General features: G+C 42.5%; 2 protein-coding genes across 2 annotated transcripts; one reads left to right on the plus strand and one right to left on the minus strand.

Annotated features, from left to right (window-relative positions):
* Nucleotides 1-2,452: 2,452 nt before the first annotated feature.
* Nucleotides 2,453-3,457, plus strand: LOC121749450. Its single transcript, XM_042144021.1, has 3 exons — nucleotides 2,453-2,833; nucleotides 2,888-2,993; nucleotides 3,216-3,457. Exons 1-3 carry the CDS (start codon nucleotides 2,453-2,455, stop codon nucleotides 3,455-3,457), a joined length of 729 nt encoding a protein of 242 aa, XP_041999955.1.
* Nucleotides 3,458-9,884: 6,427 nt separating this feature from the next.
* On the minus strand, nucleotides 9,885-10,385 carry LOC121749451 (protein NYNRIN-like). The gene has a single exon (XM_042144022.1). The coding sequence runs from the start codon at nucleotides 10,383-10,385 to the stop codon at nucleotides 9,885-9,887; it is 501 nt and encodes a 166-aa protein (XP_041999956.1).
* Between the last annotated feature and the right edge of the window lie 13,703 nt (nucleotides 10,386-24,088).

The following is a 24,088-nucleotide window of genomic DNA, read 5'->3' on the forward strand; positions in this document are numbered from 1 at the left end:
GTTTCCGCCCTCTCAGACCTCCTCTTTTCATTTTCGCCATTAGAAGTAATGGCGATTTTGGCTTCCCCTTCGAAGATAAGCGCACTCTCGATCTCAGAGTTCGGTGAGGCTCTTTCTTGCTCAAACCCTCCCCCGACCTAGGAACCCCAAAGCCCCACCAATCGGAGCTCCCTCACCCAACCCCACCGAGGGATCCCCCACCTGCAAATCCTCCATACCCTACGAGGGCAGCAAACGCCAGATGAACTCAAACACATAGAAACCCACGACCAAACAGAGAACTCGATGAAACAGTGACAGGAAATCGATGAAGCAAGAGCTAGAAATCTCTGAGACAGAAAGGAACTCAGTGAAAATCACACACACATACTCAACACCCCTACTCTGTATACTTGCAGGTATTTATAGTGCTAAGAGCATTAGCAGTGGGGCGCCCTAAGGCGCGCCCTATGGCCCGCCATGTCATCAGTTTTATCCTCCTACCCCCCCACCTGCAGTGGGGCACCCTAAGGAGCGCCCTATGGCCCGCCACGTCATCAGCTGTACTATTGTTTTGTTTAATTAATTTAAATGTTTTAAAATATAGTGTGAAAATGAAAATTAACAAAAAAAGAACAAGTAACTAAAAACCGGTGAAGATTGATTAAAAAACAAGTTACACGATTCAAGTTTACACAAAAAACCGGCTAATCTATGCAATTACCAACTTCTGACGCAGCTCATCGATCAACGCCCGGAGATATTCGGCTTCTTCGGGGTCCGTACACTTCTTGAGGGCCTTGTGCGTCTGCAACATCGTCCTCGCCATCGAGGCTGTTGCCAACTGGTTGTACGCGGCGGTCGTCAGGTCGGGGTCGAGGGTGTACTCTTCACATACTTCCGGCGCGTAGTTTGTACCGACGGGGGCGTACTCTTCACATACTTCCGGAGGTGGCAACTTGTGCGCGCGCTGCCGGTTCAGCTTCTTTTTAGCGTGGGCGGCTGATTGGGCGGCCTCGGCGGTGGCACGGCGGGAGGGGGCGACGTATCGGTTTGGTGACGGCTCAATGTCTGACAAATCGTACGATTCCGTGCTGAATTTGGGATCGTACTGCGTGTTGGCGGTGAAAGATCGATATTCGTCGGGTTCTATACCCGGCCAACGCGCCTCACCACTGAACATCGGACTGTTGGGACTTGATGAATCCATTTCGTAGTAATAAAAAATGTGAGTTTCGAGAGTGGAATCGTGAAATGAAATGTTACAAATGAAGGGTATTTGTAAAAAAACCAAACCGCGTGTCATCGTCCGCCACCATCGTCCGCGGAGCCTACAATGGGGCGGACGATAGCGCGGATGATAGCCTATCATCCGCGACATCGTCCGCCGCTCCCACAATGGCGCAGACAATGGCGCGGATGATAAGCTATTGTCCGCGCTATACGCTGCGTACGATGTATCGGCCGTGAGCGTCGGGCGCGCCCGATGGCAGGCACCCACAATGGTGCCATCGTCCGCGCCCGAGGACGATGCACGCCATCAGGCGTGCCATCGGACGCCCCATTGTGGGTGCCCTAATAAATAGTGCATCAAATTTTTGGCACCGTTGCAGGGGAATAGATTCACTTTGTGATTGATATCTTCAAATAGACAATTTTGCTACTTTGGATTTTACTACTTTCACTTTTATTTTTATTTTAGTTTTCTTTTTTATGGATTTCTTCACAGGAATGGAGAGTCCATACGGTTACAATAATGAGCAGCAAGGAGGGTATTACGAAGAGTGTTATAGTCCCGACCAAGGGGGATCACACTACAACCCAGACTGCTTTGATTATTCATACGATGCACATGATTATTATACTAATGAACATTATAAAATATGTGCAGGTATGGAGAAGAAATCTCGCTCCAATTGAGAGGAACTGTTAGAAATTAGAATCGTCGAGTTCAGTAAAATAGGAAGATGATAAATCAGAGGTTGATCGATTTGGAAAGAAACACCAGCCTATTAGAGCAAGGATTGTTGGAACTCAATATAGGGGTTCTGGCCACAGCCATAGGGAGCAAGCACACTCCAGGGACACTGCCTAGCTTACCAGAGATCAATCCAAAAGGAAAGTGTCACGCCGTGCAGCATAGCGGAACCATGTACCAGCCTCCACAAGCATCAGATTTAGGCATGGGAAGAAAAGAAGAAGGGCTCGCCGCTGATCTCACACCAGCCGCTGATCAAACTCAGCGGCTCGCCGCACACTTTCACAGTGGTCCGCCGGAAGCTGCCCAGCCAGCCGAGCCCGATTCGGACCAGATGCAGAGCCGTCACCAGCGACCGCTACACCTCTTCGCAGCGATCCGTCACCGGAGCGTCAGTCCCCAGATCGTCAGTTGCCCAACACTGCGACTCTTCCATGCCCTCAACGGTTGAAGAGCAAAAAGGTAGGCGCCTAGTTTGCCAAGTTCTTGGAGATCATGAGCAAGGTCCACATCAACATTCCACTCGCGGAGGCGCTGCAACAAATGCCCAACTATGCCAAGTTCTTGACAGATGTGGTCGCTAAGAAAAGAAAGTGGGGAAAATACGAAACAGTGGGACTAACAGAGAATTGCAGTGTAATAATTAAAAAGGGACTGCCCACCAAACACAAGGATCCAGGGAGTTTTACATTATCTTGTGTTTTGGGAAATAATGTAGAAGGTAAACCATTGTGTGATCTTGGATCTAGTATTAATTTAATGCCTTCATCATTCTACAAGAAGCTCGACATTGACATCATCCGCCCCACTTCAATCACCTTGCAAATGGCAGATAGAAGTACAACAATACCAAGGGGGATTGTAGAAGATGTTTTGGTAAAAGTAGGAGAATTCATTTTTCCCACTAGCTTTGTCATTTTGGACATGCAGGAGGACAAGAAAGTGTCGTTGATACTTGGAAGACCACTTCTAGCCACCGGGGGAGCCATGATAGATGTGCAGAAAGGGGAGCAAACGCTGCATTTGCATAATGAAAGTATCACCTTCAACATCTATGACGCTTTGAAATTCCATGGGAAGGAAGGAGCAGAAGGCTATCAAGAGTGTAGCATCATCCAAGTTGTCACGAATTGTGTGGGGGAAGTGGAAGTAACATACCACCAAACTCAGGACCCTTTAGAATCTTATATTATAAATTAATTTACCCCTACATCTGATTCATCTGCTTGTGATGCTAATGTGTGTGATATGATTGCAGAATTCAAAGTTCTTCCCGGGAGAATCCCTCAAAAGGGGAACACATTTTTGCCTTTGCGCACCACCGAAGAAGAGGAAGAGAGGAAGAAAGCATTGGGGAAACCACGAGGAACACCTAAGGTGGAACTGAAGCCACTCCCAGAACACCTCAGATACGCATTTCTAGGGCCAGATAACACGTACCTGGTTGTTGTGTTTGCCGCCTTGAATGAGAAAGAATGTGAAAGTTGTTATGTGTGCTAAATAAGTATAAGTCTATTGGTGATTTGAAAGGGATTAGCCCAACCACATGCATGCATAGGATCTTACTTGAAGAAGGGCATAAGCTTCGTGTGCAAAATCAACGTAGTTTTTTGGGGAATGCAAGGTTCTACAGAAGATTCATCAAGGATTTCTCAAAAATCTTTAAGCCTATTTGCAAATTACTTGAAAAAGATATGAAATTTAATTTTACTTCTGACTGCTTGCAGGCTTTTGAGGATTTGAAGAAGGCTTTAGTGAGTGCTCCCATTCTCATTACCCCCAATTGGAGCCAACCATTTGAAATCATCTGTGACGCAAGCGACATTGCAGTCAGTTCCACTTTGGGGCAGAAGAGAGATAAAATTTTTAGAGTCATTTATTATGCTAGCAGAACTTTAGATTTTGCACAAGCTAATTATATGACTACAGAAAGGGAGATGCTTGCTATATATATAGTCTATTCTTTTGATAAATTTAGAGCTTATCTTGTTTGGGACTAAGACCATTATTTACACTGACCATACAACTATTAGGCACTTGTTTGCAAAGAAAGACGTAAAACCAAAACTCATACGATGGATTCTACTACTCCAAGAATTCGATGCTGAGATAAGAGATAGAAAAGGATGTGAGAATGTAGTGGCAGATCATTTGTCTCGGTTGGAGCACCCGGTGGAAGGAGAAGATCTTCCACAAGAAATCAATGAGGACTTCCCCGATGAGCATTTATTCTTCACTCAAGCCACTTTCCTATGGTATGCCGATATTGTTAATTATTTAGCAGCCAAGGTACATGATAAGGCTCGTTTCATGCATTGGTTTTTGGTGATATTACATGTGTTTTTTGGGAGATAATGCGCAAATTTGAGATTAAGTGTGCAAATATTTGCTGGGTCAAGTAGATGCTGCAAATTGACCGAGTAGATGCAAAATGAGCAGAAAATGAGTAAAAAGTGTCAAAAATCAGCTAGGTCAAAGAGACTTATCAGGAGAGCAGGTGCGTGAAAAAATCTGTCGGACCCAGGAACGCACACAAATTACCCGGGGCAGGGAAAATGGAGCAGAAAAAGTGAAGAAATGAACAGATTTAAAAGATCCTATTTTAAGGGTACAAACGTCAAATCATGAAGAGCATACCCTAGGGATTCGAGCTTGAAGCCTCCCTTTATAAAGGGACCAACATGAATGAAGAAGGGGGCGCTTAACGCTATGGTTGTTAGGTAGGAAGTTCATGGTAGCGCTTAACGCGTCCATTCTCGTAGTTTAGGTAGGAAACTCTCATAGGCGCTTAACGCCACTGTTCTCTTAGCTTAGTTTAGTTGAGTTGTTGTTTTCTTAGCTTAGTTTAGATAGTTAAATGCTTTCTTAGCTTAGTTCAATGGTTTCGACAGTGGAATTGATGACTCCCCCTTTAGATCTCGACCTATTTCTGGTTTTATGAAGCTTAGGTGTTTATTTTCATGTTGATGATGTTATTTACTCATGTTTCTTGGATGCTTTTTGCAATTTAATGTTCGTTTGAAGCTGAGATCGGAGAGATCTAGTTGATTTATTGGTTGTTGGTTTGATTCGGAGCTGAATCGGGGATCGAAAGTTATGGATCTGAATCTGTGTTGGTTGATCTGAAGTTCTCTGTTTCTATTCTGCATGATTATGGCTGTTTACTGTTCGATCTCGGATCTACTAGACCCAGTAGCGTAGATCTGATAGTTTAGGCTTAATTTCATGTTTAAATTAAGATCTGAGATTACTCTGTTTTCATGGTGTTTAATGCTATGTTTTGTTCTGTATTTCCCGTTGGATTCATGAAGAAGATGAAGTCTGCTGGTAGTTAGAATCATATCTGCTTTAGTTTGTTAGTTGCAGCTTTATTGTCAGTAGCTATTTAGGGAAATTTGTTCTGTTGCTTTTCTTACGCTCTGCTGTCTGGCTATTTTAGGAAACTTATTTGCTTGACCCAGGAATTTTGTGAATGATCTAAAGTTAATTTTCAGTTTCAAATCATGATTGCAATTACATTTGAAGCACCTTCAGTTCTCTGGATCCAGTTGATAGAATAGATTAGGTTTAATTTCCCAAGTCTAGTAGTTAAAACTCAGCCCTTAATGAATGCGTGGCAGCAACTGACCCCTTTTCCGTTTGTGTCATAGAAACAATCTCGAGTAGGTCCCTAGTCTCTATGGTTCGACACAAGTATGGCTCATCCCAAAAATAAGATCTAACATCTCTATTAAATTTTCCGTTAGCTCAAAGTATTTAGGCTTATAACTCACTTATATAGTGGGGTTTCACAACTAGGTCAGCTAAGGCATCCTCTATCGTTTTCACTTCATCCAAACTGTTTCAGCTTATTAAAGAAAGAGGCCTCAAAGTTGACATGTATCCTATCTTCAATTACTCTCACTAAGGGAATCTTGCCTTATTATATTCACCAGCTCATGCGACAACACACAAAACCTAGACCTAATGACTCCTATTCACGTTAGACATAGACTGCACTAACTCCCTCCCCCTTCCACTTCACTCATGCTTGTCCCCAAGCCATCCCAGTGAAGGGGGGAAACAGGACAGTTGAAGAGAACAAAACATAAAAATAAAACACAGCACACAAAACACCAGACATGTGTAAGCAAAACAAACTTCTCACACTTAGACCGAGCAATGGGCTAAGTGGGAGAAACTATAACAAAACAGAACCCAAAACATGCCAAAAAAAATACAAACTTCTCACACTTAGACCAAAGGCTAGGTGGGAGAAAACACATACACATATATACATAACGAGGCATGCTTGAGCAGCGAACACAAAACCACAAACTCAGATCAACAAACATACAAACATATAATAAACGAAAAGACAACGAAAAAAAATTGAAAAGTAAAACTTACTTGGTCACTAGGGGGTATCAATTCTGAGTCTGGCCCCCGCGGGAGCTAGACTGGGTTGGTATATTGGGGCGGTTCACTTTCACCTTCTTCCTATCCGGGGACGCCGGCTCCGCTTCCTCAATCTCAGGTTGCTTTGACACGGGCTTCCTCACAGTCAGGGGCTTGGATGCGGATGGGGTTAACAAAGGCTTAGACGCTGGTGGGGGTTGCTGAAGAGATGAGCTTCCCTGTCCTGGCTGCGTGGACACACTGCTGGGTCCAAGAGGCAACTTCTTCTGGGTCTGGGAGAACTTTTTCTCTAGCCAATCGGCCATTCTCATCATTATCTTCACAGCCTCCGCCATGCGATCATTCTGCACAGACGACTTTCCCACCAGGTCGATCATACTCCCTCTGAGGCCCTTCATCTCTTCTCGGACTTCGCCGAGCTCCTTACGCATCTCGCCCATTTCTTTCTTCAACTCCTCATAGTCCACGCTGGCCACTGCCTCTATTCCATCCGGCTCCAACTTCATATGGGTCTCCATCCTACCTACATCGTAGAAGCATACGTCCTTCTCGTGCATGTATAGGAGCTCCTTCTTAAAAAGTACTCAACGCTGAATGATTTCGAGGGTTCACACATGATCACCTCTGGTGCGGACTTAGCTATCTTCATGACTATATTGCGCTGGAGGTATGCACCGAGGAGATGGCAGGTGTACATGTGGTGAGAAGGGGTTGGAGGTCATTGATGGCAAGCTTGGGCCAACCAGTAGCACAAGTGCACCTTAACACCCTTCGCCATGCACCAGGTGAAGTAGAGGTCTGCAGTGGTCAAGGCGGAGTTAGCTGTCCCCATCAGATTATAACTGATAAACGTCTGCGCGAAACAGAGGATGCGGTTCTGGATGTGGAAGCCCTTAGAATGGCAGGTTTTGAACGTCCCCACCTTGCGATGGGTAACGAACTCCCATGCTAACTGTGCTTTGAAACCAGGGGTATACTTGGGGGCTCCGACCATGCGCTCATTCCAAATTCCATCTTCGTCCTCAGCGCGGGTGAATAAACCCATCCTCAAAGACCACCTCAGCCGTGCTATGGTTCAGCGTCGAGGTCAGTAGTGGGTTTGAACCGGAAGGTTGAGAAGAATTCCCGGGCTAACGCTGTGGGCACCTCAGCCGTGCTATGGTTCAGTTGTCATTCGAACCCAATAGCATCGATATATGTGTGGAATTCCTCGTCTGAATCAATTTCCCTCAGCTCCTCTGGATCATACTACTTTTCAGACTTGGCCAGCTTTCCAATGCTGCTCCGCTCCTTATAAGTCGCTGCCCTTTTTGGGTCCTCAAACTTTTCCATAGCTTCTAGCAGCCCCTTGGTCACCCAGACCTCCGTTCGCTCGTAGTTGAGCTCTTCCTCATGCACTTCGTTTTCTTCGTCTTCAGACTCGCTGTCTGGGTTAGGACAGACTTGCTCCTTGGTGTAAAGAACCTTGGTTGGGGCGGGGAGTGGAGCCTCAACGTACGTGGCCGATGCAATCCTTTTTGACTTCTTGGGCTGGGGAGTTGCCGCATGCTTCCCTTTTCGCTTTCGTTCCGTAGCCAAGCGATGTTCCTCCGTTTCATCCACCTCCCCGTCAGACTCAGGAGTCTCCTCCCTCTGCTCGCCCTCTGCCCCTGGGACAAGGAACTCCTTCTCTGTAAGTTGGGCGAGGTCATCTATCTCGTCCCGCAAGCACCGTCTGGCCCTTCGTCGGGCATCTCGCTGGTCTACCGGTGAGTCCTCTTCCTCTGGCTTGTCCACCAGATCCACAACTACTTTCAGCCCTCCTTCCTCGGGCTCCTGAACCTCAGCATGAACGGGGGCTTCCTCCCCCACAGACTCTTTCGGGGTTTCCCCCACCTCTTCCGAATTCGGGGTTCCCCCTAGATATAGACAGGGGTTTCCTCCTCAGCTACCTTCTCTGATCTCTGTTCACCCACTGCCACGCGCTCAAGTCCCTCCACCAGACCACCATCATCTGCCTTTTCACCGCCCTCCACTGCTTCACGCTCCGGCGTACATGTGTTCGGCTCGGTCTCTGCAAAAGAGATTGACGGTTGGGCTGTCGAATCCTCTGGAAACGTCAGCGGCGGTGGTGCTGCGGTTGGTGTTTCCCTTTCACTCATCGCTGAGAAGAAGGCGAAAGCCTTCATTGCCTTCTCCTTACTTCCGAACTTCTGCGTCAAATCGTCCATGAGCGCCACCGCTTCAGAATCTGTGGTGGTGGTGTGATTCCCTGTCTTCGTGGTGTGAGCGGGTGCCTTCTTCATGATCTGTTTTCTGCAAAAGTTTCGCGAACTTGGGAGAAATAATTTTATTTTTTATTTTTTTGATTAGGGTTGACGGAATGTGGGTATTGTGAGAGAAAATATTTGGGATAGAAAATAGAGTGGAGAGAGTTTCGGTTTTTGTTAAATTGTAAAATAAAATAAAAGAAAAAGGAAGAAAATATTGGGTATTTTGGATAAGGTAGAGGAACGGTAGCAGGAGTGATGTAAGCAACCGTACGCCTCCCTATAAAGTTTAAATTTGAATTACAAAAATATCCCAACTTCCCTCCCAAAACTTCTGGTCCGAAAATCTCTCCCTCCCCATGTAAATGCCATTTCCTGCAATACCACACTTAGGAAAATTTCAAAGATGAAACGCCAGACTCCCAGGTCAAGGATTCGATATGAGACAAAATAATTTCCCTAAGAAGTCTGGTGTTTCGAAATTGTTTTTTTTAGCAATTAAACTATTTACACTTTCATTTGTGTATTCTCGATATCCCCTGGCTCAGTGTATAGATTAAAAATGCATTCCTATTTACCTGACCCAGGAATTCACCAAGAATACTTACTCACTGGACCGATTAGACGATAATAAAGAGTACGCGTTGTGGCACTTCCTCCACTACACACAACTCCGAATTATCCCTAAAGACTTTCACTCGGTTACCATTAACAAGGAAAGGGATAGAGTTCGAGGCACTTCCCTGGATTTCAACAGCTCCATTCGCTCTAAGGCCAACAATGGTGTATTGCCCAATCCACTTGGATATCAGCTTCCCAGGCATCAGCTTGAGCCTGGACTGGAAGAGGAGCACCTTCTGACCCACTTGTAGTTCCTTGACCCAGAGGTTTTTGTCATGCCACAACTTTGTCTTCTCCTTGTACCACATTGCGGACTCATACGACTCAAGCCTTAACTCCTCCAGCTCCTGAAGTTGCAGTTTCCTTTCTTTCTCACAAGCCTGGGGTTTCATATTGATCTCCTTTACCACCCAATACGCTCTATGCTCCACTCCCACGGGTAGATGGCACATCTTGCCAAACACCAGCCTGTAAGGCGACATCCCAATAGGAGTTTTATACACAGTCCTATAGACCCACAATGCATCGTCGAGCCTCTTGCTCCAATCCTTCCTTGACGGGTGGTAAGGGGTAGAAAGCCTGTGGTGGACTTCGTATTTCTTCATCAGAGCTTCTATGGTTCGGTTATGGAAATGCGTTCCTTGGTCAGATATAATAGCTCAGGGCACATTGTACCTGTTAAAAATGTTAGCTCTAAGAAATTTAGCCACCTCTTTGGATTCACAAGAAGTAGTAGCTTTGGCTTCTATCCACTTTGACACATAATCTACGGCCACAGGGATGTACGTATTTCCGTACGAAGATGGGAATGGGCCCATGAAATCCATCCCCCACACGTTGAAGATTTTGCAGACGATTACTGGGATCTGCGGCATCTCATCTCTCTTTGAAATTCCTCCAGTTTGCTGGCATCGCCCACAGTTTTGACAGAACTCATAGGCGTCCCTGTGTAATGTAGGCCAATAAAATCCACTATCTAAGACTTTCCTCGCAGTCTTCCTTGGCCCAAAATGACCTCCACATGCCAACGCATGGTAATGATTAAGTACATCCCTCTGCTCCCATTCGGGGATACATCTCCTGATTACCTGGTCTGCTCCCATCTTCCACAAGTAAGGATCGTCCCAAAAATAATACTTAGCCTCGCTCTTAAGCTTCATCTTCTAGGTCTGGGAAATTACTTGTGAACTGGGCACCTCTCCTGTGACCAAGTAATTTGCCTGGTCTACGAACCAAGGTTCAGCGTTCAGCTGACACTTCCCTTTCTCATCATCTCATGGACCTGTTATTCTCCTATGTTGTATAGATGTTCCTCAGGGAATGCGTCTAGTATAGCTTCCTCAGTCTCTCCCTGGAAGATCCGACTTAGATGATCAGCCACTTTATTCTCCGTCTCCTTTTTGTCTCTCACCTCCAAGTCAAACTCTTGTAGAAGTAACACCCACCGGATTAACCTTGGCTTTGATTCTTTCTTCGATAGTAAGTATTTGATAGCCGCGTGGTCGGTAAAAACTATCACTCTCGACCCCAGTAAGTATGGTCAAAATTTCTCAAATGAATACACGACTGCTAACATTTCCTTCTCTGTGGGTTCATAGTTTTTCTGGGCCTGGTTGAGTGTCTTCGATGCATAGAAGATCACGTAACTCTTTCCATCAATCCTTTGACCTAGTACTGCCCCCACTGCGAAGTCCCTTGCATCATACATTATTTCAAACAGCTGACTCCAGTCGGGTGCCCTGATGATAGGGGCAGACAATAGTCTATCTTTCAATAATTGAAATGCCTTTTTACACTCTTCGTCGAAGACGAAATCAACATCATTGTGCAAAAGGTGGGTAAGTGGCTGAGCGATCTTCGCGAAGTGCTTTATGAATCTTCTATAAAAACCTGCATGCCCTAGGAACCCCCTGACTTCTTTCTGATTCGTAGGGTAAGGCAAATTTGAAATCACATTGACCTTTGCTTTGTCCACTTGTATGCCCTTCTCCGAGACTGCATGGCCCAGGATGATTCCCTCAGGTACCATGAAGTGACACTTTTTGAAGTTAAGGACCAAATTCTTCTCCTGGCATCTCCTTAATACTACGTCCAGGTTTGCCAAACAGGAATTGAAAGAGTTCCCATATACGGTGAAATCATCCATGAAGATCTCAATACAAACCCCTAGTAGATCTGAGAAGATACTCATCATGCAGCGTTGAAAAGTGTCTGGCGCATTGCACAGACCAAACGGCATTCTTCTATAAGCGTACGTACCAAAGGGGCACGTAAACGTAGTCTTCTCTTGGTCTTCGGGATCTACATAGATCTGGAAGTATCCACTGTACCCATTAAGGAAACAAAAGTACTGCTTTCCGGCCAATCTCTCCAGCATCTGATCAATGAAGGATAATGGGAAATGATCCTTCCTGGTTGCCTCATTCAGCTTCCTGTAGTCTATGCACATCCTCCACACAGTGACAAGTTTCATTCTTGTCATTCTTAACTACCTGAATTCCTGAATTTTTGGGCACCATGTGAACTGGACTTACCCATTCACTATCTGGAATGGAGTGGATGATACCTAGGGAAAGAAGCTTCAAAACTTCCTTCAGAACATCCTCCCTCATATTTGGATTTAGCTTACGTTGCGGGTCCCTATAGGCCTTCGCACCTTCTTCCAACCTGATGTGGTGCATGCAAAGATCAGGACTGATTCCTGCTAGGTCTGAGAGAGTCCATCCTATTGCCTTCTTGTTCCTTCTGATTACCTCCAGTAATTCCCTTTCCTGTTCCTCTGTCAAGTTGCTGTTAACGATTACTGGAAAAGTCTCATTTTCTTCCAGATAGGCATACTTGAGGCCTGGTGGGAACGTTTTAAGTTCCTTCTTAGGGGTACTTGTTTCCTGGGGTAAGGGATTTTTTCCTGTCGCATCAGTTATCATTCCCTTTTCAGACCCAGAAGAATTTTCCACACTTGCCACATGGGCTAATCCCCTTGACCTGGCTGACTCCGGATTTTTACAAAACTCCGAAATAGCTTTAGCTAGCTCCTCATCCGTTAATTCCTTTGTGTGCATTGTCTCACACCAACCAACTACCTCTCTGTCATTAGAGTGACTTAACTCTGAATTATCAATATGCTCCTGCATCAACTCAGTCTCAAGATATTCCTAGACCAGGGGGTTAATAACATCGACAGCATGAAAATTCTCAACATCTAATGGTTTCTTCATTGCTTCATCTATGCTAAATGTATATTTTTCCCCATTATAGTCCAGGCATATGGTTCCATCAAAGACATCGATAATGGTCTTAGCGGTACGCAGAAAAAGGTCTACCTAGAAGCACGCCGCTGGACTCAGAAGATTCATTATCACTCATTTTAATAATATGGAAATCAGCCGGATACAGAAAATCATGCACTTTGACTATAACATTTTCTAAAACTCCCTCTGACAAATGCACGACCTATCCGCCAATTGGATTACCACTTTCGTATCCACCATTCCTACTCCTACCAACTTTTGGTATATGGAAAGCGGTAAAACATTTATTGACGCCTCTAAGTCACACATAGCATGCTCAATTCTGACATCACCGATGGAAATGGGTAGGGTGAACATACCTGGGTCAGTGCGTTTCGAGGGCATCCTTCGTTTCTGAATCACTGCTGACACGTTTTCTCCAATCAGGATCTTCCCACTGGGTCTTGTCTTTCCAGTTATGAACTCCTTGATGAATTTGCTGAAGACCGGCAGTTTCAAAGCCTGTAAGAACGGTAGGTTGATTTCCAACTTTCCAAAGATATTCATTAAATCCACCGGTTCATCCTTCTTCTTCTTAGTCTCTCCTTGGTGCGGAAATGGTTTCAATTGTTTCCCTGCACTTGTAGAACCTCCAGCTGAAACCTCGCCCATCTCCTTCCTCACTATTCCATTCTCCACTTCTGGCTCTGAGTCTAGGAAAAATGGTTCAACCACACTAGACAGCGGTCTCCCCAGATCACCTTCCCGAAGGTCATCTCCTCTTACGGTACTCCCTATCTTCGAATTTCCAGGTTCAGGAACTAAGTTCTGCCCTTCCTTGCCTTCCGCTGGAGGTGTTTCTTCATTCTTCCTCATCACTGGATGTAGCACCCCGGATAATTGTCACTTTTTTTTATTATTTTTTTTATTTGATGGCTTATTTTTTTTAATTCATATGGATGTTGAATGAGAATTTCTTTTTTGGAAATTGAGTCTCTATGTGTTTGAGTTAATTATGTGAAATTAGTTGTTGTGAGTTATGTGAGTTAATGTGATTAAGCTTCCAATGTGTGAATTAACTTAAATGGGATAATGCATAATCATTCTAGCCATTTTATTTGAAATTTTCGGCCCTCCTATTTATTGGAAATAATACTTTCTTTCTTGGATTTAATTAATTGCTTTGGGATATTTATCCAAGTTAAATCCAAACCAAATTATCCCTATGTTATTCTACATGATTTTCGACCCCTTGGCCATCCCTTTAGATTTTTGAAATCTCCTATTAATTAGGAGAGAGAATTATTTTTGTAGATTTAATTGGTATCATGTTTATCTCTTTCCTTGAATTAAAGTCCAATTTAATCTGATCATATCTTGCCAAATCTCTCCATATCCTATTTTCATTAGGATTTGATTCTTTCTTTCCCTAAAACCTCATAATTTTCGCCCATATGCCTTTCAATTACTTGTGGGATTAATTTATTTGTTACCTATTTTGTGGGAGTCTTTGCCTACAAGAAATTACCAAATTTAAATCCTATTCCTATTTGATTTGAGGATTTAAGTATTCATCCTTGATTTTTCCCATTATAGACGCCCCTTTTTATTTCCCCACTTGGAGATGCTTGAATTATTTTGTTACCTTATTTATGAGATACTCAATATCTTTTTACCTATTTTTGTGAGTATCTTTCTCTCCAAGTAAATACCAAATAAATATCTATGCTAATTAAATAGCAATTTTAAAAAATTACTCCCCCACATACTACACGCCTATTTTCCTTTTCATGGTGGGATTTATTCATTGACCTCTATTTTATTCTTCCACAATTTTAATTGCTTTCTTGTGGGATTTATCCTATACTATAAATTAAAAGAACCCTAACCCTAGCCCTCATATTTTCGCCTCCCTTTTCTCTCCATACCACACATCTCTCTCTTCCTCTCCTTCTCCACCAATCCCTCACCAATTCCTTGTTCTTGCATCATTGTGGAGTTGGAAATTCAAGATTCATCGAAGAATCGCATCATTCGTCATTCCTATCGATTGTTTTTCAAGAGAAACTTATACTTTGATTCATCTTTCTCCTTCTAACCATTGAAACCATGTTTCTTGATCCCCTCATGAATATAGTGAGTGTAGAAATCGTAGATCTAAAAAATTAATCGGTTGAGAAGGATGTTTGCATGAGAAAGTATGTGTATGTGCATGTATGTATGTGTGTGTGTGAGTTTGTGGATGATTCATTGGTGAATGCTATGTGTAAATAGGAGAACATGGTTGTGATGTCGTTTTTGAAGCAGGAATATGTGTTGAAAGCTTGAATATGTATGTGTGGATGAATGATAGACAAACCCTAGTTTGTAAATGTTGAGCATGAAAACTGTGGTGTTCGGACAGTAGGTTCCGACGAGTGTTTGGCTGACAAAACGATCTTATTTTGGCACAAAATTTTAATTCAGTGAAATTTTAAGTGTGTTTTGACGAGGGATGAATTTTTAACGAATTTTTCAACTGAACTGCGCAGTCCTGTCAGAATTTGTATTCTCGTCTAGTGAGTTTCGCTTTTTTTTTGACCAACCTAAAGATGTGATTTTGGTGTGGATTTTTAACTGGATGAACCTTAATGTGTCTACTGTGTGGTGACCAAATTTTAGCTTCAAATGATATCGGATAGATTTTTAATGATTTTTACAAAACGACATATCTGTTTTGCCAGATTCATGTCTTGATTGAAATAGTCTTGTTGGCAAGTTTTGAATGAAAATTATAACTAGGCTGTGGAATAAAAATTGGCTAATACTAGACCTAGGAAACGTAGAACATCATGCAAGCATGGAACATCATCTTAACTTCAATAATCTAGCTAAACAGGAATCAAACATGTAGTGGGGACCATTTCCCGAAAATAGTAAAGTAAGGATGAAAAGCTCAAATAACTAACTATGAATTTAACCAACAACGTTCTGCATCTCGTCACCTGATTCAAGCTCGAACATGGAGAAAACAGAGTAATAACCAAGATTCAAACAGAACATAATAATTCGGATGTCGGAAACTGGCGATTAATTGGAAACCGAACAGATCTACTTCTAATAGACGAAGTAAACAGAAACACAGAAACGAGTCATCAAATTCATGCAAAATCAACCAACTCTGTTCAGATCCACACGTCGAACGCTTAATCCACTCCGGATCCAAACAATCCGAACCCAACTACAATAAAAAATAACTCCATGAACTCCGATTTAACAATTCCACTCCGATCAAAAACAATATAACCACGATTCAATTCCAATTCACCAGATCAAGTGCAAAAAGCATCCATTCAAATAAACAACTACAAACTCGGAATCAAACATCATCAAAACTCAAAATCAACATCATCATGACAGAAAATAGAAATTCCATAGATAGATAAGCAAGGTTCAACAAATAACCCAAGCCGAGCTTCGAACAGCGAAGACTCGGTAGAATTCTTAACACAAAAACGAAATTAAAGTGGATAAATTTTTTTTTCACCCTACACGAGGACGGTGGTACACAATAGCCAACTGAAAATGAACCTAACCCCTATAGATTCCCGATCAACCCAAGTGTGTGTGTAGAAGTGTGAAAGTGAGCTCAGAGCTAAAAATATATCTCCTCCTAAAATTATCTCCAAAAAAAATCCAATCCTCCCCAATGTATGTTGCATGCTCTCTCTTTTATAGACGTGGAGGCGATCATCTAGAAGCTTTCTCTTGAATTCTCCGTTCTGCCCTCCAGCTAATGATCTCCTCCATCTGGCAATTTTCCTTCATTCTGCTCACTTTCTCGCCAATTTCCTTCGTCAGGTGATTATCTTCTTTCCTTCCTGGACCTGGCGATTTCTTCCACACACCTGGCTTATAAGATGTGTTAGACCCGTAAATTGTTGAATTTAACCCCATAACCGATGTATGAAATTAGCCTTATCAGCGAGTTAGATCCACTTTATAGACACTAATTAGCTTCCTTTAAATCGTCACTATTAACTGAGAGTGAAGACTTTTCAATGGTCTTAGGAGCTTTTAAGAGTTGCGTATTTAGGATTGACAACCCTAATGTTTGTAACCAACATTTGCATCGCATGAGCATAAACTAGGTGACTCGTTATATCAAAGTAAGAACTGTGCTAAGATATTGTAGTTGGAACTTGTATAACCATAACTGTAAACGCACATCCCTGCAATCAGTTGTTTATTGCTTTCAATTGTTCTTTGTTCTAAAATATTTCTAGAAATTTCGGTTCTTCCAAATAGTAATTGAGTTTTATTAGAGGGTAGCCAGTCTGTGATTTTTTCCTGTGATCGATATCTGGTACTAATCTTTAGCTATACTATTCCTACTCTGTATACTTGCATGTATTTATAGTGCTAATAAAAAGTGCATCAATAAGTCAAAGTGGCGTCTGACCGAATAAACAATATTGATATTAATATTATAGACTAGAAAATACTAAACTTTCTGAAATATATTCTTTCAGTAGATAGCAATAAAGAATACATTTCGTATTAGATCATTTCAGTGCTTTACCACACCAATGTTACTAATCTCTTCTTAGGTAGAGAATTATCACAAACACTACAACCATACCAATAGGTGGCCTAGGCCTATCTAGGTTGTGAACTCGTTTTTGTTCTTACTAGATCTGATCAAGTCCCCTACAGGTGAACACATGAAAGTCATCGTATTCCCTTACTTTAACCTTCTTAGTAAGAAGCCTTAGACTTGTTTATTATATTTCAATAATAAACCATTATATTATATTATTTATTCTCATAGATAGGTAAACAAGTGGATGTGGCGTTTCTTGTGTACATGCATGAGCTTACTGTACAAAGGCATCTACGCTCGAAGCATCTTTTAGTATACAAACCCCAACAATCTCCCACTTATACTCAAAGATTGCTTTCGAGTATACTAACCACTTTATTGGCCTTTGTGCTACACATTCACACACAATTTCTCCCACTTATACTCAAAGCAGGATTTGGCCCTTATGTACTAAAACTGTAATTCTTATAAAAGAATTTACCAAAATAGTTTGCTAGAGTACGTAAAAATGAAACTATAAACTTGTAATTTATATCCTTAATTCTTACTTTGAAGCACGTTTATTTGTTCAAGATATTTCTAGGTGCTTTGATCTAGTGGAATAATTTTATGTGCCTTTCTCAAGTGTTATACATATTCCTCTATCAAAATCCAATAGACTTGATCCGTTTGAATTTCTACTAATTGAAAGTAGAATACTTATAACAACATAAATTTTTAATCATGTCGAATATGATTTCTAAAACTTTAATTGTATAATCCCAATTTAACTTGGTATTATCCTTGCTATATAAATTTTGATGAGAATATATGTATTAACATAATTTCTTCACCACAATGACTAATTGGAAATTAGTCCTTATGACAAAATAAAACTGGATGATTGCATCCTTTTGTTTTATAGTCATAAATTCCACGAGTTTATTATATAATCATTGTTGTAACTTTTGACTTGAAATACGTTTTTTGTAAACCAAAGTATTTCTAATTTTAATAGTTAAATGGAAAACTTTTAATGTTATTATAGTTCTAAAAGTTGTGTAAATCACCACTCCTTTCATTACAGGGTGTGAGCCCTTTAACTCTATCAAACATTATCTTAATTCCATTTATGAATATTCTATGAGACAAAATTTTGCTCTCACTTTTAAAAGTAGAAAACTTATAAGTCTCAATATTCTTTAAGCTATTAAAACAAGTTAGACAGTGCTTGGAGTTACATTCATCCTAGTTTAATAATATGAGCTATGAAGCTCTTATTAAACACTTAGAATTTAATTATTCTTAAGAAAAATAATAAGGCTAATTTCATGCATTGATTAAGGGGTTGAAATTATGCATTTACGGGTCTAACACATTTGTTTAAGCCAGGTGTGTAGAAAGTTTCGCCAGGTCCAGGAAGAAAGAAGGACGATTGCATGACGAAAAGAATCGGCGATAAAAGTGAGCAATATGGAGAAAAATGACTAGACGGAGGAAGCAGCGAAGCTGAAGGGCAGAACTGAGATTTCTGCGAAGGCTTCTAGAAGATCCTCCGCGCCTATATATGAGCAAGAGCATGCAGTCAGAAGGGGACCTTTTTTTGTGGGAGACGCTGGGGTTTTTGGCTCTTTTTAGCTCACTTACTCCTACACACTTCGGGGGGTGTCCAGGGAATGGTAGGGGATTTCGGGTTTCACTTTCTGTTAGTTGTTTGGTAACACAGTCCTTGCGTAGGGCGAAGATACAATTTACCGCTTTCATTTCATTTCCGTTGCTGTTAATTTCACTGAGCTTCGCTGTTCGAAGCTCGGCTCTGTTTTTCTATCGAATTAAACAGGTTTTATGCAATTTCTGTTTTCTGATATGGCGATGTTTATTTTGAGTATGAATGATGTTTATTTCTGAGTTCGTCTTCATTTACTCGATTGGGTGCTTTTTGCATTTGCTTGTTGAATTGGAGTAAAATCGTTGACGATTGTTGTTGATCGGAATAGATTTGTTGAATTGGAGTTTATGGAGTTGATTTTGGTTGTAGTTGGGTTCAGATTGCTTGGATCCAGAGTGGATTGAGCATCCGACGTGTGGATCTGAACAGAGTAGTCGTAGTTGGATGCCTCATTTCCGTATTTTTATTTCCTTCCATCTAGTATGTGTAGATCTATTTAATTCCGGCTAATCGCAAGTTTCCGACGTCCGAACTTTTACATTCTTTTTGAATCTTGAAATCTGCTCTGTTTTTCATCATGTTCACGTTTGAATCAGGTAAGGAATGCATATCGTTGTTAGTTAAATTCGTAGTTTGTTATCTGCAGCTTTTCATCCGTACTTGCTGTTTCTGGAAAATGGTCCCCACTGTTTACTCGCTTTCTGTCTAGCTATATTAGGTAGTCATTTATTCGGCCGAGGAAGTTAGTTAGATATCTCGTAGTTACAAATATGTTCCAAGCCTGCATGATGTTTACAGTTTCCTAGGTCTAGTGTTAGATTTAATTCCTGAGTCTAGTAATAGTTCCACCTCAACCAAAGTTTGCGTGGCAGCAGCCATTCACCTTTCCAGAGTCTTCTAAATGCTTTCTTACGCGTCCATCTTCGTGGGATCGATCCCTGCTTCCATGTACTAATTCATAGTATAGCGGGTTGAGGGTTTTGAATGCGAAATTTGTGTGTCCAACGACTGAGACTTCTGAGATCCTCCGAGTTCCTAGACCTTGTGATCTAGCGAATTCTCTGGTTTGAGAAGCTTGACCTAGCATAAAAGCACACACAGTATTTCTATCAACACTTCAAATGGCGCCGTTTCCAGGGACTGGATGGCGTAGTTTATGATTGTGTTTAGAGATATTGGCGTATATAGTTTTGATTTGTTTTTCTTTCTCTTTATTTTCAGTTTATGAGCAGAGGCTCACGGCTTGGACACTGGGGTAACTCATCTGGGTGGAGGAACGATCGGTTCACTTGGCAGGTCAAGGACACAGTATCTATGGTCACCACCAGATCGGGATTATCTACGGGAGATCCATTTCCGTTTGGTTCGGGAAGTGACGACGATTGGAGTTCGTCAGGAAGGGAGGATCCTAAATCATCTTCAGAAACAGATACAGAGGAGCCAGAGATCAGAGACATGGCACACGTAGTCGACCTAGATCCGAAGATCTGTTTGCTCACTGCCCATTTAGATGGTGAGCCAGCCCAGGCTATAGTTATGAATCCGCGTCAGAGGGCCATCGATATTAAAACAAATGTGTTAGGCATTCTACCGACGTTCTCTAGACGTAGGAACGAGTGTCTATACGAGTTCTTAAATGAGTTTAGCAAGTTGTGCAGTATTCAGAAAAGGCCTAACGACACAACAGAGGAGGATTATCGCCTACGTGCAATTCCATTTGCCCTGAAGGGAGAGGCTAACACATGGCTACTGAGGCTACCTCTAGATTCGATTCGTAGATGGAGAGATTTCAAGTTGGAATTTCTGGATTACTTTTTCTCTTCAAACAAGACCAACGCTCTGAAGAAGGAAATCATGGAGTGTAAGCGGGAGTACGATGAGTCTCTTAGTCAGTATTGGTCATGGTTTAAAGGATTGTTGGATGCTTGCCCGAACCATAGAATGATCGAGGCAAAGATTTACTATTTGTTTTATGAAAGAGCCAACCCTGAGTCAAAGGATTTGATGAATTCCTCGAGTGGAGGAAATTTTATGAAGAAGAAGGGAAGTGAACCGAGAGACATCTTGGGGAAGTTGATAGAGGCCAAAAAGTCGTACGACAGCCCGAGGAATGTTATGAGGAGAGGGTCAGCAAATGCGCTGAGAGAGAAGGATGACGAAAGAGTCGAGGCAAGAATAGATAGGCTTGAGAAAGAACTTTTGAATGCAATCGAGAAGACTAATCCACTAGCCTCACAAGAAAAAGAAAAGCCTCCAGGTCTAGGAGAAGCTCCCCCAGCAATATTATGGTCCTCAAGAAGGAGATTACCAGGCCCAAGTTAATGCGATGGGGAGTTGGAACCCAGATGGAAGTTGGAATCCAGGGAGACAAAGGGATGCACCAGGGAGAAACCATCCCAATTTTAGATGGTCTGACAATGATCCGAACCAGCCACCCCCACAACAGAACACTCAGTTGGCACATCAACCAGAAAGGCAGACTAACTGGTCGGGAAGAAATCAGGAGGGGCAGAACAACTTGAGCAACCGGAATCCGGGAGATCATTCGAATTGGGGAAACAGAAGTCAAAACCACCATGGGAACTCATATGTACCGCCACATCAAAGGAGTTACCCAGGAAATTATCAAAATTCCCAACCTTCTTACCAGGGGGACCAAGGGCTGGGAAATCAGTACAACAACAGTTCAGGAAGTCAGGGGAATTTTTGCCAGAACCAAGGAAGTGGACCGAACTAGGGTTCTGGACCGAGTCCCAGCCAACCCATTTCTAAGCCACCAAAGAATATTGATGATATGTTGCATGACCTAGTCAGTTCGCAACAACATATGCAGAACAACTTGCAATCTAACAATGACGTGGTGCATAAGCTTCAAGACGCTCAGTTAGAGTAGAAGGCAGCAATGGACATGTTGGCCAAACAATTGTCCCAGGTCGCAACTTCCTTGAGCGAGATGCGAGGGAACGAAGGAAGGATTCCTGCCTCAGTAAGGTCATGCGACAGAGCTAATATCAACCAAATCACTTTGAGATCCGGTCGTGGTTACGAAGGTCCAGTGATGAGGAAGGATGAAGAAACACCTCCCGTGAAAGGCAAAGAGAGAAAGGATCTAGTTCCTGAGTCTGAAAAATTGAAAGCAAGGAGTTCTGGGCGAAGAGATGACCTTCGAGAAGGTGATCTGGAGAAACCATTACCAAGTATAGCTGAACCATTTTTCCTAGACCCAGAGCCAGAAGTGGAGGACGAGGTAGTGAGAAAAGGAACGGGTGAGTTTACAGTTGAAGGATCTACCATACCAGAGAAACAATTGAAACCATTTCCGCACCGAGGAGAGGCTAAGAGGAAGAAAGACGAACCGGTGGATTTTATGGATATCTTTGGAAAGTTGGAGATAAACTTACCGTTCTTACAGGCTTTGAAATTGCCCGTCTTCAGCAAATTCATCAAGGAGTTCATAGCTGAAAAGACAAGGCCCAGTGGGAAGATTTTGATTGGAGAGAACGTATCAGAAGTGATTCAGAAACGCAGGATGCCTTTGAAACACACTGACCCAGGTATGTTCACCTTACCTATTTCCATTGGTGATGTCAGAATTGAGCATGCTATGTGTGATTTAGGGGCATCGATAAATGTTTTACCGCTTTCCATATATAAAAAGCTGGTAGGAGTGGGAATGGTGGACACAAAAGTGGTGATCCAATTGGCGGATAGGTCGTGCATTTGTCCCGAGGGAGTTTTAGAAAATGTTATAGTCAAAGGGCATGATTTTCTGTATCCGGCCGATTTCCATGTTATTAGAATGAGTGATAATGAATCTGCTGAGTCTAGCGGCGTGCTCTCAGGGAGACCTTTTCTGCGTACCGCTAAGACCATTATCGATGTGTTTGATGGGACAATATGCCTGGACTATAATGGGGAAAAATATACATTTAGCATAGATGTAGCAATGAAGAAACCGTTAGATGTTTAAAATTTGCATGCTATCGATGTTATTAACCCCCTGGTCCAGGAATATCTTGAGACCGAGTTAATGCAGGAACAGATCGAAAATTCAGAGTTAAGTCACTCTATTGACAGAGAGGTAGCTGGTTGGTGTGAGGCAATGCACACGAAGGAATTAACGGATGAGGAGCTAGCCGAAGCTATATCAGAATTCTGTAAAAATCCAAAGTCAGCCAGGACAAAGGAATCAGCCCAGGTGGCTAGTATGGAAAGTTCCTCCGGGTCTGGGACGGGAATGACAAAAGATGCTACAAAAAAGAATCCCTTGCCCCAAGAAACAAGTACCCCCAAGAAGGAACTGAAAACTATCCCGCCAGGCCTTAAGTATGCCTATCTAGAAGAAAATGAGACTTTCCCGGTCATCGTCAACAGCAACTTGACCAAGGAACAAGAAAGAGACCTACTTGAGGTAATCAGAAGAAATAAGAAGGCAATAGGATGGACTCTCTCAGACCTAGCAGGGATCAGTCCGGATCTTTGCATGCATCATATCAGGTTGGAAGAAGGAGCTAAGTCCTGTAGAGATCCACAACGTAAGCTAAATCCAAACATGAGGGAGGAAGTTCTGAAAGAAGTTTTGAAGCTGCTTTCCCTAGGCATCATTTACTCCATACCAGATAGTGAATGGGTCAGTCCGGTTCACATGGTACCTAAAAGGTCAGGAATTCAGGTAGTTAATAATGACAAAAATGAATTGGTACCCACTTGACTTGTCACTGGGTGGAGGATGTGCATCGATTACAGGAAACTGAATGAAGAAACCATGAAGGATCATTTTCCCCTACCCTTCATTGATCAGATGTTAGAAAGGCTGGCTGGTAAGCAATATTTTTGATTCCTTGACGGATACAGTGGATACTTCCAGATCTATGTAGATCCCGAAGACCCAGAGAAGACTACATTTACGTGCCCTTTTGGCACGTATGCTTATAGAAGGATGCCGTTTGGGCTATGCAATGCGCCAGGCACTTTTCAACATTTGATGATGAGTATCTTCTCTGATCTACTGGAGGATTGTATCGAGATTTTCATGGATGATTTCACCATATATGGGAACTCTTTCGAGTCCTGTTTAGCTAGCCTGGACGTAGTATTGAGGAGATGTCGGGTAAAGAATTTGGTCCTAAACTTCGAAAAGTGTCACTTCATGGTGCCCAAGGGAATCGTCTTGGGGCATGTAGTCTCGGAGAAAGGCATACAGGTGGACCAAGCAAAGGACGATGTGATTTTGAAATTGCCGTACCCTACGAATTAGAAAGATGTTAGGGGATTCGTAGGGCATGCAGGTTTCTATAGAAGATTCATAAAGGACTTCGCGAAGATTGCCCAGCCGCTCACCCATTTGTTGCATAATGAAGTTGATTTCGTCTTCGACGAAGAGTGTAAAAAGGCTTTTCAACT

The sequence above is a fragment of the Salvia splendens genome, chromosome 9, assembly GCF_004379255.2.
Source record: "Salvia splendens isolate huo1 chromosome 9, SspV2, whole genome shotgun sequence".
Classification (NCBI taxonomy): domain Eukaryota; kingdom Viridiplantae; phylum Streptophyta; class Magnoliopsida; order Lamiales; family Lamiaceae; genus Salvia; species Salvia splendens.